General features: G+C 43.7%; 1 protein-coding gene across 3 annotated transcripts in view; it reads left to right on the top strand.

Moving 5' to 3' along the window:
• MCCC1 (methylcrotonyl-CoA carboxylase subunit 1) overlaps window positions 1-14,236 on the top strand; it is a 77,591-nt gene that overhangs the window by 1,981 nt on the left and 61,374 nt on the right. The window contains exons 2-5 of one of the 3 annotated variants that reach the window (XM_054479968.2): window positions 73-539; window positions 5,159-5,205; window positions 7,184-7,320; window positions 12,621-12,716. In XM_054479968.2, coding sequence (XP_054335943.1) covers window positions 451-539; window positions 5,159-5,205; window positions 7,184-7,320; window positions 12,621-12,716 — 369 coding nt within the window. In that variant the 5' untranslated portion in view covers window positions 73-450. Of the gene's footprint in view, window positions 1-72; window positions 540-5,158; window positions 5,206-7,183; window positions 7,321-12,620; window positions 12,717-14,236 lie in introns of those variants that run through there. The other 2 variants (XM_054479971.2, XM_054479970.2) reach the window with 2 other exon arrangements.

Genomic DNA, 14,236 nt, shown 5'->3' with positions numbered 1-14,236 from the left:
TATTTTTTCATCCCTGAGAGCACTAGAGAATTGTGTATCCGGCTCTCCATCCGCATTTGGCTTCTTCCCCAGGGTTCTTCTCCCAGAAGGTGACGAGAGCGAAGGAACCCCACGGGCTGCAGGAAGAAACAGTGACAGGGAACCAGGAGGCGGAGGATGGAGAAAACCCTTGCCTTAGCCGGTGCAGGCCCCAGGGGGCGCAGAAACAAAGGCCACACCCCCACGAGCCCTGGGCCAGACTGACCAATCGTCGCTACTGAAGCCGGGCTCTGGTCTTTGATTGGTGTTCGTGGAGACGCCCTCACATTCTTGGATGAGCCCAAAGGTAGGCTCAGGCTCCGACGGTGGCCGGCGGGGGTCACGAGGCTTCGTAGTGGAGGGACGGGTTTGGCGTGCGGGACGCAGCTGCGTCTGTGCCGGGGAGTCTCGGAGTGGCCGGGCTCCAGGGACATGGCAGCGGCCTCTGCGGTGTCGGTGCTGCTAGTGGCGGCGGAGAGGAACCGGTGGCATCGTCTCCCGAGCCTGCTTCTGCCGCCGAGGTGGGTGGAGGGGCCATGGCGCCGTGGGCAGAGGCGGGAGCGAGGGGTGCACGGACCCGCGTGAGCGGTGGGAGGTGCGGAGGAACCCAGGGTCGGGGTGGGGAGGACGCTAGGAAAACCCCAGCCACTTTCGGAGGGGTTCTGCTGGCAGTCACGACGTCGGGAGGAAGACATCCCCACCAGCCCTTCCCTTTTTCCCCGCTTCCGCACATCCACGCTTCAGTGCGCCTTTGGCTTCTGTTTTTCCATTTCTGAGAACTGGGCCCGCCATCCTCCAGGCTCCCCTCGCCGTCGCTGCAGCTCGTAGCCGTTTACGTCGGGCTTTCGCAGCGCCCCTTAGGTGGGAGCGTTGTTATAATCTGGTTCCGGGGAAGCCCAAAGGGATCAACGACTTGCTCAACGAAACACAGCTAGTAAGAAATGGGGCCAGGATGCCCTCAAAGCCATTTTTCAGTTCAGCTGTGCCCCATCAGGTGTCCAGTTCAGAGAAAGACTCCTGGAGTTCCTTCTCATTGTTAGAAGGAGTGAAATTGTCAAGAAGAGCAAATGGACCTTCCACAGAGCTGGGAAATTATTTTGTCAAAAACTCTTGTACCCAAGTTTGAACAACGCTATCAGATGACCCAGTCTAGCTCACCTGACTCCAGCTCTGTTTCAAATTTTGAGCTCTAAGCTTTGGTGGCAATAACTCTGGCAGTGAAAACACCCTCAGGCTTGTAGATAGCTTTGCTTCTTTGTCTTCTTTTGCTTCATCGTTATCATCCTTCATCGTTCTGGAAAGATTGACAGTTTAGTGTTCAAGGGCACAGACTCTGCAGTCAAGGCTGGGGTCTTAGCTTAGCTACTCACTAGGTGTGTGACTTTGGGTAAGTTACTTAATATTTCTTCTTTAATTTCCTCACCTTGGAGATGATACGAGTACCTTGGGTTGTGAAAATTAAATGAATTAATTCATGGAATGAGGTTTAAGCACAATCTGGTACATAAGATCAGTCTATAAATGCAAACTCAACCATTTATATGAACGTTTGCTTGCTTTTATTTTCCAGAAATATTGTAGATGCCCTGTTTAGTTACTTAATTGTAGGAGTGCCCCAGAGAAACATAAAGTTGTTGAAAGTTGGCGGGGCGCGGTAGCTCACGCCTGTAATCCCAGCACTTTGGGAGACCGAGGCGGGCGGATCACGAGTTCAGGAGATCGAGACCAACCTGGATAACACGGTGAAACCCCGTCTGTACTAAAAAATACAAAAAAATTAGCCGGGCATGGTGGCACGCGCCTATAGTCCCGCCTGTTAGTCCCAGCTACTCGGGAGGCTGAGGCAGGAGAATGGCGTGAACCCAGGAGGCAGAGCTTGCAGTGAGCTGAGATCGCGCCACTGCACTCCAGACTGGGCGACAGAGTGAGACTCTGTCTCAAATAAAAAATAAAAAAATGAAAGTTGGTGAAAGTAATGTTAATGTTCTTCTTTTTCTTCTGGTTTTTCTTTTCTTAGGTCTCCAGGGCTTTTCAGGATAGTACCATAGACCCATTTTCTATCTTCCCTTTCAAAGCTTAGCTATTGTCTAAAGAACTGTCCTCAAGTATGTCACTGTGGAGAGTGTTAGAGTGGTTAATGGCTTATAGAAGTAAAATTCTTTGCCAGGAGAGTTGGTTCATGCCTGTATTTTCAGCAGTTTCTGAGCACTGTGGGATCCAAGGTGGGAGGATTTCTTGAGCTCAAGAGTTCAAGACCAGCCTGGTCAACATAGTGAGGCTTCATCTCTACAAAACATTAAAAAATCAGCCAGGCGTAGTGGCACACACTTGTAGTCACAGCTACTTGGGAGGATGAGGAGGGCGAGGACGGCCTGAGTCCAGGAGTTCCAGGCCGTAGTGAGCCATGATCACACCACTGTACTCCATCCTGGCTGACATCCCATCGCAAATAAAAACAAAAACAAAAAAATCTTAACAGTACAGATAGTTTACATTATTTTTATGTTATAAATGTTTAGTAGCTCAGAGAAAATAATCTCTAGTGGCAGAATTATAGACATGACAATAAGCTGGTATAGAGCTACCTTGAATCAGGGAAGCAGCTTCTTGTTTAAGTTGCAGCTTAGATAATTGTGAAAAATGGAATAGACGATCAGAACATCGTTGGGATAGAGGATTATAGTTAAGTGGGATCTCTTTCTCCCTCTTTTCTCCTCCCTCTCTTCTTCTGTCTTCACTAGAAGATTGCAGAAGAAAGCTTTAGGTCAACAGTAGCCTTGAAACCTAATCAGTCTTAAGCTAGCTTTACCAACAAGCAACCATTTAATAGATACATCTGCCCAGAATAGGCCTTGAAACTTATCAGAAGCCTATCTGAAGAATGTGAAGGGAAGACGATCCTATGAGCTAGAAAATACCTCATAAAGATCAGGAAAGGTGATCTCCCTCCTTCATAATCAAGAAGGTGGTAAGGTCAGCTGAAATGGAAAGGTGTGGGAAAGCAGCAGCCTCCTGAGGAAGCTAGTTCATGGAACTCTCCTGCCAAAGCTGTGGGTCTTCCCAGCAGCTCCTCATGGATGGCAGCATCTGAGTGTGCATTGTAGGACAATGAGTGTATAGACGCATATAGATGTGTAGATGTCTACTGCATCTCGGCTCCAGTGAAATACTAGTCCTGCTCAACTAGTCATATAGGTAGTATGTATATACTACTGCCTAGTTACAGAGTTTCTAATGCACACGCTGTGCTTTTATCTTGTGCTTTGTGAAAAATCTAAAATGGTTAGTTAGTCCTTTATAACCACATCTTCCGGGTATAGACAAAAAGATAGGTGGAATTGCTTCTGTAATTTGTTGGTTTCCCTGCCTATGCTTTTTAAATTATTTTTTATTTTTATTTATTTATTTTTTTTGAGATGAAGTCTCACTCTGTCACCCAGGCTGGAGTGTAGTGGTACGATCTTGGCTCACTGCAACCTCCGCCTCCCAAGTTCAAGTGATACTCCTGCCTCAGCCTCCCAAGTAGCTGGGATTGCAGGCGCCTGCCACCACACCTGCCTAATTTTTGTATTGTTAGTAGAGATGGGGTTTCACCTTGTTGGCCAGGCTGGTCTTGAACTCCCGACCTCAGGTGATCCCCCCGCCTCAGCCTCCCAAATTGCTAGGATTACAGGCGTGAGCCACCGCGCCCGGCCCACTTATCCTCTTTAGCTGAAACTTAATAGACGTTATACTTTTTTGTTCCTAAAGTGAATCTGGCCTGTTTTCTTGTCAGCTCTTGGTTACTTTATTTTATAAACAAGTATCACGAAACTTAAAAATTGTTGACACTTCTACCTGGTTAAGATACCTCAAGTCATTTTGTCTCCCCATTTCTCCATTTTCTTTTAATACAAGGACTTGGAGTAGAGTTGTATAGTACTTTTAAATCTGAGAGGTACCTTCAAGATCACCTCTTACAGTCTCATCTCTTGTGTGAGGACACTGAAGCCCAAGCTATTAAATCTTGCATCCTCAACTGGGATGATATCACCGCTAAAGGGTGGAAATTGATTCTTGGGAGAGCCAGAAAATCTTAGATTTTGTCATGGTTTACGGCTTTCCAAAGCTCAACCTTACCCCACTCTTCCTACAAGGAATAAAATCTTTTAAAAGTTTTCTCATTAGGAGGGTAATAATGAAAAAAAAGTTGGAGAAACACTGATGTAAAGTGACTGAGCCCTGGGCAAGCTGGTCATTGGAGGGACTCGGATGAGAACGCAGCTCTTCTGGTCCCACAGCCAACATTCTTTCTACTGCCCCTGTTTAACTTCCGTTTATTTCTCTGGTCTTACTTTTTAAACATGTCTCATGTTTAAACTTGATTGGTATTTTTCAAACTGTAGATTGACCAGCATATTTTAATAAAATAGGATACAACTGAAAGAACCAAAAGAGTCTTTTTTTTTTTTTTTTTTTTTTGAGACGGAGTCTCGCTCTGTCACCCAGGCTGGAGTGCAGTGGCACGATCTCGGCTCACTGCAAGCTCTGCCTCCCAGGTTCGCGCCATTCTCCTGCCTCAGCCTCCTGAGTAGCTGGGACTACAGGTGCCCGCCACGACACCCAGCTAATTTTTTGTATTTTTAGTAGAGACAGGGTTTCACCGTGTTAGCCAGGATGGCCTCAATCTCCTTACCTCATGATCTGCTCGCCTCGGCTTCCCAAAGAGCTGGGATTACAGGTGTGAGCCACCGTGCCCAGCTAAGGCAGAATGAGTCATTTTAAACAAAACATCTGTTTTCATTAAGTGTGTGTCCTGGGTAGTTTGTATTGTGAGTTGTAGCCAAAAAGGTTTCAAAAAAGCTAAACTAGATGATGTTGGTATACCTTGATTGCTTAATCATCTCTGACTCTGTGGTCTTATGCCAGCCTCAGGAACAAGCAGGCTAGGTGACTCATTCAAGGACAGGTAGTACGAGGGAAAACAGCCAGACCTCTAACTCTTGAGTTCTAGATTAGTTTTCTACCCACTAAGAAAGCCTTACTAAAGCACTGTTAGTTGGCTTAAGGTTTCATGTTTTAAGAAACTGAAATTCTTTGGAAAGAACAATTGTGTTGCCTATTCTGTTTAGTTATAATTCCTTTTGGATTTATGTTATAGGACATGGGTGTGGAGGCAAAGAACCATGAAGTACCCAACAACCACAGGTACTGACAGACTTTGTTGTTCTATTTGATTTTGCTTCAGATTGGAAGTGTTTAAGAAAGGGAAATGTTTAATCCCTTAATATGTGCATAATAGAATTAGTTATAAATTTTGGATTTTCATGATAATTTTCTAGGAAGTGTTAAGTCATGGTTTTCACCTCTTTTATATCAAATCTCTCTTGCTGTTAAGTCTAAAATACAGAGGGCAGCCGGGCGCAGTGGCTCGTGCCTGTATCCCAGCACTTTGGGAGGCTAAGGTGGGTGGATCACCTGAGGTCAGGAGTTCGAGACCAGCCTGGACAACATGGCAAAACCCTGTGTCTACTAAAAAATACAAAAATTAGCTGGGCGTGGTGGCGGATGCCTGTAATCCCGGATGCTTGGGAGGCTGAGGCAGGAGAATTGTTTGAACCCAGGAGACGTAGGTTGCAGTGAGCCAAGATCACGCCACTGCACTCCAACCTGGGTGACAGAGCAAGACTCTGTCTCAAAAAAAATAAATAAATAAATAAAATAAAATACAGAGGCCAATAATGGAGAACATTTTTATATTCGTTTGTTCTTTCTGTACGTTTGACCCTCTTAGTGTATTGGATTGGAAAATCATAACTAAGATGGTCTAAAGCACTTCTTTGAAAAAGCTATTTTAAGTAGCAAAACTTTTTTTTCCAAATAAAATTTAACATGGAATTCCCAACTATAAAACATATAAAAGTGTAATAAAGTATAACTTCTAGCTGATTGGATATAGCCCTCTACCTACCCTGCTCTCCTTCCCCTGTCCGCACTCATACATACTTCATCCATCAGCCCCTGTGACAACTCTTGGGCTCTATAGAGCCCCATGGAAAAACACTTTTAAATTAGGTGCAACCTTATTTTTTTTTAAAAGAAGAAATAACTATTATGTTGAGCCTATGGATTCTGTTGAAGAAATAACTTTATTATGAACTGTCAAAGAACATTTATTTCATGTGTGATATTAGAAGTCCATTTTATATATGCAGTAGCTTGTCATTATGGTGCCATGCCAGTAGACTGGTACAAGAGTCACTTGTGTTGCAAGAGAAGCACACACACCTATGTACATAGGGAATAGAGGCAGAGGAGTAGAGTGACTGAGAGCTTAAATTCTGGAGTGATGCAGATCTAGGTTGAAATCCCAGATTCTTTCTTTAGCTGTGTAATTTTGGGAAAATAATAGCTCTTTCAGCATTAGTTTCTTCATCTTTAAAATTGAGATAACAATGATAGTATCTGTTTCATTAGGATTATTGTGAAAATTTAAGTCGATGTTGGGTCTTTAGCACAGGACCTGAGGCACAGAAAGTGCTTATTAAAGATTAGTTATTATTGGCCGGGTGTGGTGGCTCGCACCTGTAATCCCAGCACTTTGGGAGGCCAAGGCAGGTGGATCACCTGAGGTCAGGAGTTCAAGACTAGCCTGGGCAACATGGTGAAACTCCGTCTCTACTAAAAATACAAAAATTAGCCAGGCGTGGTGGTGGGCGCCTGTAATTTCAACTACTCAGGAGGCTGAAGCAGGAGAATTGCTTGACCCTGGGAGGTAGAGGTTGCAGTGAGCCGAGATCACGCCATTGCACTCCAGCCTGGGGAACAAGAGCGAAACACTGTCTCAAAAATAAATAAATAAATAAATAAAAGAGTAGTTATTAACGATGATATAATTTGATCCTTGGCATAACAAAGCATCTTTTAATTTTATTTTATGTTGCTTTGTATTTTAAGTTTAAAAAGCTGAGTAATTTATGTTAGTGAGTATCTTGAATTTAAGTGAAAAGAAGTGCACTGTCTAATATTAGTTAAAGTGGTCATTTTGGGCTCAGTTATGCTAGTTTTACCGAAAAGCTTGAACTCATCAGTTCGAGTCCTTATCAGCCAGTTAATATCGTATTCTCATTCTCATTCTTTGCTCTCCAGTAACATTTCTGTGTGATTTTCATGGTGTTTTAAACAGGAAGAAACATTACCAAGGTCCTCATTGCAAACAGAGGAGAAATTGCCTGCAGGGTGATGCGCACAGCCAAAAAACTGGGTGTACAGACTGTGGCGGTTTATAGTGAGGCTGACAGAAATTCCATGCATGTAGATATGGTATGTGTTAAAAATTGGAAGCTGCATCTTACGTTTATTCATTTACTGTGTCAATATTTTAGTTCTTCATGATGACAGTTGATATTTGCTAGTGTTATCAGGGTTGAAGTAGGTAAGTTCAAACTGCTCACTGATATTTCTTGGGAACATTTTTCAGATATAACATCAGTCGAACTAAGCGGTGTGCTTAGTAGAACAGTTGATTTACAGGCAAGGTCTTTATCTCCTTGAGGACTGGTTAAAACAGTTCACAGAGTGTTGCCGATACACTGACTACACTTCGAGTAGCTCATGTCCAGATTCCCTATATACAAGGAGAAAGACCCAGACTCTATTCTTTTTTTTTTTTTCAGACTGAGTCTCGCTCTGTTGCCCAGGCTGGAGAGCAGTGGCACAATCTCGGCTCACTGCAAGCTCTGCCTCTCGGGTTCAAGCGATTCTCCTCCCTCGATTCTCCTGCCTCAACTTCTGGAGTAGCTGGGACTATAGGCGCCCTCCACCACGACCAGCTAATTTTTTGTATTTTTAGTAGAGACGGGGTTTCACCATGTTAGCCAGGATGGTCTCAATCTGCTGACCTCATGATCCGCCCTCCTCGGCCTCCCAAAGTGCTAAACAGGCGTAAGCCACCGCCCCCAGCCAATCCAGGCTCTATTCTTAGCAACTGCTACTTACTGGCTGAGTGATCTTAGCCAAGTCACTTCATGTTTCTGAGCCTTGCTTCATCTGTAAAATTATAACTAATAAGACCCAACTCCCTGAAGTTTGTGAATGTTATGAGTGAGTTATTACTAGTTTTTTTTTGTTGTTTTGTTTTGTTTTGTTTTTGTTTTTGACAAGAGTCTCACTCTGTTGCCCAGGCTGGAGTGTAGTGGTGTGTTCTTGGCTCACTGCAACCTCCGCCTTCTGGGTTCAAGTGATTCTCATGCCTCAGCCTCCTGAGTAGCTGGATTACAGACATGCACCACCATGCCTGGCTAGTTTTTTGTATTTTTAGTAGAGACAGGATTTCACCATGTTGGCCAAAATGGTCTCAAACTCCTGGTCTCAAGTGATCCACCCACCTTGGCCTCCCAAAGTGCTGGGATTACAGGCGTGAGCCACTGTGCCCAGCCTATCACTAGCTTTTATCCACTAGAAATAATTCCAAGCATGGGTGAATCCAGCTGTTGGCCTTCATTATGCCTGCAGCAAGACTCCAAGCATTGGCATCAGTTCATGATGAGCAGCCTTACCCGGGCTTTTATCACTGTACAGCAGGCCCTTGTGGCTCTCTAGCCACTTTTTTTCTCATTCTGTGCAATGAGTATTTCAAACCTGTTTTGCTTCATTCCAACCTCCAATTCTCCCTCTACCCACCTATTTGCAGCAGGTGATCTTGATTTCACAGAGAAAATAAAATTGAGGTTCCTGCCACAGAATCTGCTGACTTAGTTACGTCTGCATCCATCTTTCCCATTGAAGGTCGGTGCTCTGGATCCCTTCTCTTCTTGTCTTTTTAAGAATTTTCCTGGCTGGGCGCAGTGGCTCACGCCTATAATCCCACCACTTTGGGAAGCCGAGGCAGGTGAATCACCTGAGGTCAGGAGTTCGAGACCAGCCTGACCAACATGGAGAAATCCTGTCTCTACTAAAAATACAAAATTAGCTGGGCGTGTTGTCACATGCCTGTAATCCCAGCTACTCGGGAGACTGAGGCAGGAGAATCGCTTGAACCCGGGAGGCGGAAGTTGCAGTGAGCTGAGATCGTGCCGTTGCACTCCAGCCTGGGCAACAAGAGCAAAACTCCGTCTCAAAGAAAAAAAAAAAAAAAAAGAATTTTCCCAAAATAAGAGAGTAAATTTTAAATGTCTTCCCATGAAAAATAGTAGGTAAGTGAGATGATGGCTAGGTTAATTGGCTTGATTCAGTCATTCCACATTGTGTGCATGTGGCAAAACATCACATTGTGCCCCATAAATGCATACAATTATGATTTGTCAATTAACAGTATTAATAAAACGTAAAGCAAAATGAGACATTCCTATGTCAAAAAGAAAAGGATCTTCCATTTTTCAATGATGTGTCTTCAACCACTCTCTACTAGACTGATAATATCCATGTCCCTAAGTCCAGTTGAGTCTCCAGGGCTGAGCTAACTTGACCCCTTAGCAGCATTTAGCATCCTAGTACACTGCTCTCTTCTTTTAGAAATAAATTCTTCTCATGGCATTCTCAACCTCCTGCCTTCTTGTCTTCTCTCAGTGTCCTTTATCTGGACCCTATCCATCTACCAGACCTTACCCATCTACCAGACCCTTATGTTGAAGTTTCTTGGGACTTGGTCCTTGGCCCTCTTTTCTCAGTGTGTACTCTCATTCTGGATCATTTTATATACTCCTATAGCTTTGAGAAAAACTCCTAAATTTCTGTTTTTAGCCCAGGCTTTCTTTTGAGCATGGTGCATGTATATCCAACTGCCCATTCAATATCTCCACTTTGATATTGTCACAGGTACCAAACTAGTGTGACTGAAATTGAACTCATGACCTTTCACCTATACTGAACCTGCATTTCTTACAGAATTCCCTAACCCCGTAGAGGACAATACCATTGCTAATAAAAACAATAATGTCAGAGATCTAGAAGTCTTTGAGCATTTTTCCCCCTTCTTTCCTACTCTAGATCCTTCCCCCCTCATCTAGTAAATGACCAAGTACTGTTAATTATATTTCCCAAACATTTCTTTCCACTTCTTTCCACCCCCTCCCACCTATAACTTAACTCAAAGCCACAATCACCTTCTTTTTTTTTTGAGCCAGGGTCTCCACTCTGTCAGCTAGGCTGGAGTGCAGTGGCACAATCACAGCTCACTGCAGCCTCAACCCCCCAGGCTCAAGCAATCCTCCTACCTCAGCCTCCTGAGTAGCTGGGACTACAGGCATTTGCTACCATAGCTGGCTAATTTTTAAAATTTTTTGTAGAGATGATGTCTCACTATGTTGTCCCAAAGTGCTGGGATTATAGGGATTATAGGCATAAGCCACCACGCCCAGCCCCACTATCACCTCTTGCTTGACCAAATGCTGCAGCCTCCTAAGTAGCCTCTCTACCTCCACTCTTAACTGTCCCCCACCCCAGCCAACAATCTATTTTCTGTTTTTCAGCCAGACTGAGAGTATAAAATAAAAATGTACTTAAGTTACTCCTCTTCTTAAATGCTTTAAACCTTTATAGGGTCCACCAGCTTATCAGTAATGTAAAAGGTGGATAATATTCAGTGTTGATGAGGGTGGTTAGAAACTGGTATGTTGATGGAAATATATATTGGTAAAACCATTTCAGGGCTGATTAACCAGGAGCTATTAAACTATGCATATCCTTCAACCCAACCCTGCAAACATTCCTGTAGGTTTCTGTCCCACAGACATGCTCACATATATTGTGCTAAGAGAAGTGTGTACAGGAATGTCTGCTTTGGCCTTGCCCGCATCCAGTTTTTTGCTGTTATAACCTGAGTGTGCATTAAGAGATACCTGATTAAATGATACTATGGAATATTTTGCAAATGTTATACAAAATGAGGTATGGACATGTGTACTAGCAAGAAAAAGAGTTCCCAAGACATACCGTTAATGGAAAAAGCAGTTGCAGAAGATAATTATATAGTATGATCCTATTTATGTAAAAACAAGAACTAAAACTGCATGTGTTTGTATAAACATATATGACTAGTTAGGAATATGGATGTGGAACAATATGTCCCAAGTTTATTATAGTGGATGTTCTATCTGGAAGGAGACTGCAATGGGGGGAGTACCAAAGGGCTACTTTGCTTTTGTATTATAATTCACTTTCTTTAGAATGAGAATAGATTTGTGTTTTGTGGAGTTAAAAGTAAAAAACAGCCTGGGCACTGTGGTGGCTCACGCCTGTAATCCCAGCACTTTGAGAGGCCCAGGCAGGCGGATCACCTGAGGTCAGGAGTTTGAGATTAGCCTGGCCAACATGGTGAGGCCCTGTCTCTACTACAAATACAAAAATTAGCTGGATGTGGTGGTGTGCACCTGTAATCCCAGCTACTCGGGAGGCTGAGGCAGGAGAATCGCTTGAACCCGGGAGGCAGAGGTTGCAGTGAGCCAAGATTGCGCCACTGTACTCCAGCCTGGACGACAGAGCAAGACTTACCTCAAAAAATCCACAAAACAACAACAACAACAACAACAACAAAAACATTTAAAATGGTCTCTTTGTGTGCTGCCTTAGGAGAAAGCCCAAAGCTTTTTAACCTCTCACAGGCCCTTTGAAATCTGTGCCCAGCTTTCTGTCCAGCATCCTCTCTGGCCTCTGGACCCCTTGCTCATTGTGTTCTAGCCACACAAGCCTTCTTCGGTCGCTCAGCTGGACCAGTTTTCCTCCCACCTTTATGTAGATTGTTTTCTCTGCCTGAGAGCCTCACCCTCAGCTCCATTCCTGTTCCCAACTCCACATTCTTGATCTGTTTGCCAGGCAAAGTCTTGATCATCCTTGAGGAGCCTCCCCTGACTTCCCTCCTAGGCATTTCCTGATCACCTTCAGACCAGATCAGTCCTTCCTCCTACAGCCTTTATGCCCTTGGTTTTTCCTTCATGACGTTCATCACAGTTGTCATTAAGTGTGTGAATGTATGTTTAATGTCTGTCTCTCCCCCTAGACAGGGACATTTGTCTTGTTCACTATGATACAGGCAGCTCCCACCTCAAAGTGTGGCATGTAGTAGGCCTTCAGTAACTTTTGGGATGAATGAATGATGTGCTCTTAATGGTCTACTTCAAGGGTTGCTATGATTATGTGAACGTTTTAAGGAATGATATAAAATAATTCACAAATGTATGAAAGGAGCATTATCATACTCTGATAATTATATAAACTTTAATCAACTTTGTAAGCTTTTTTCTTTGTGTACATCTGTCACGTATTTTGTTTCTATTATCAAATATACATTTTTGGCATTGAATACATTTAAGGTTATTATTGTTTTAGTAATAATATCATGACTAATGTCTGTTGTTTTCTGTCCTGAGACACTTTAGTTTCACACCAGTGTGTGGCTTATGCATGAAAACCAAGTTTTGTTACCCTCTTTGTGCAAAAGGTTCTAAGACTGGCTTATTTTTATAGCATAGACACACACTGGTACTTCCGTTTTTCAATTCTTGCACTGTTCTTGAGGGAGTGGCATTTTTATTTACAATAATAAAAAGACCCTGAAGCAGTTCTGTATAGTGTATGAGTATGTACTAGCCACAAAGTCTTTTAAGCATGTGATGTTTCTTAAACAGGCAGATGAAGCATATTCCATCGGCCCCGCTCCCTCCCAGCAGAGCTACCTATCTATGGAGAAAATCATTCAAGTGGCCAAGACATCTGCTGCACAGGTGAGGGTTGTGAAGAGATTTGCAGTGCAAAAGGAATACATTTTGTGTAACTGATGCAAAGTTACTTATAGAAATTTTCTGTTTTTAGCCCTTCCCAAGATCTTTACATTTGATTATTGGATTATCATTGTAAACTAGGCATGTCCCATCTTATTTCTCAGCCAGTCTGCCTTTTTACTGCCTTTTTACACAGCCTGTGTACTTTAGATCCTTTGGGAAATAGGTGGAAAGAGGGTCTAAATTACAAATTAACATTAGGAGAGAATTCAGCTCTTCTATCCTCAAAACTACAAGCTCAAACAAATCCTTTGGGAGAAATAGGTAGGTAGGGCTCTAAATTACAAGACAAAATATAAGCAAGCAAGAAATATATTTCCACCCCAATTTCCCAGTCTCATTCTAGGGCCAAGTAGGGAACCTAAGGAAGACAGTTCAGGCAAATGGGATTGCCAAGACTGTGAGATGAAAACAAGCTTGGTGTTCAAGGGAGAAGAATGTTCAGTGTGGTTGGAGTGAAGGCAGTAAGGGGCTGTGTCATTCAGGTATAGTCAGTAAAACCAAAATTCCATTTGATGTTTCAGCAGAAGGAACTTGGTTTAGGAATTAGTTCCATCAGTGTTAGAGAGCTGAAGGCAGGGTGGGGGTGTTGAAATTACCCCTTAATAATAACAGAAATTGACAACCACCCTTTGGGCTGAAGGAGAGACTGGTGGAGGGACCTTCTGCAGCTGTTCTCAGATCTGTGGAGGGGCCCTGCCTGGCTGCCAGGGGCTTAATGAGGCTGGTTCTTGGAGTTCCAAAAGAACCTGAAGACTGGAACCAACCGCCGCCTCCCGGCGGCGAGGAGTAGGAAAGCTTCCTTGTTCAAGTTTCCATACAGTGACCCCTAGTGGTGAAACCTAACAGGAAGCCCACTGGCAAACAGGCAGAGCCCCTTCACAAGGCACCACGTAGAAGGCTGGGTTTGCAGCTGGGAGAACCAACTTACAGGAAGAAAGTGGTAGGAGATGATGGAGCAGAGAGAGGTAGGGGTAGCATCATTTAGAACATTCTTTTTTTTTTTTTTGTGCCAGAGCAAAAAACAGGGTCTTTGCTCTGTTGCCCAGGCTGCAGTGCAGTGGCACAATCATGGCTCCCTGCAGCTTCCAACACCCAGGCTCAAGTGATCCTCCCACTTCAGCCTCCCAAGTAGCTGGGACCACAGATGCACACCACCACACCTGGCTAATTTTTTATTTTTTGTAGGGATGGGCTTTCTCCATGTTGCCCAGGCTGGTCTTGAACTCCTGGGCTCAAGCAATCTGCCTGCCTCAGCTCCCAAAGTGAGAACATTATAGGTCTTGATAAGGAGTTTGTATTTCATTCTGAGTAGCCATTGGGAGGTTTTTTAAAGCTGGGTAGTAAAGCCATCTGCTTTACTTCTTAATAAAATCGCTGTGGCTTCTGGGTGGCGAAATGGATGATTGGAGTGGGGGCAAAGGTAGGGACAACAACATTGAAAGAAGGCAAAACAATTAAAA

The sequence above is a fragment of the Pongo pygmaeus genome, chromosome 2 (genome assembly GCF_028885625.2).
Source record: "Pongo pygmaeus isolate AG05252 chromosome 2, NHGRI_mPonPyg2-v2.0_pri, whole genome shotgun sequence".
Taxonomy (NCBI): Eukaryota; Metazoa; Chordata; class Mammalia; order Primates; family Hominidae; genus Pongo; species Pongo pygmaeus.
This window is presented reverse-complemented; position numbering and strand designations above follow the sequence as displayed.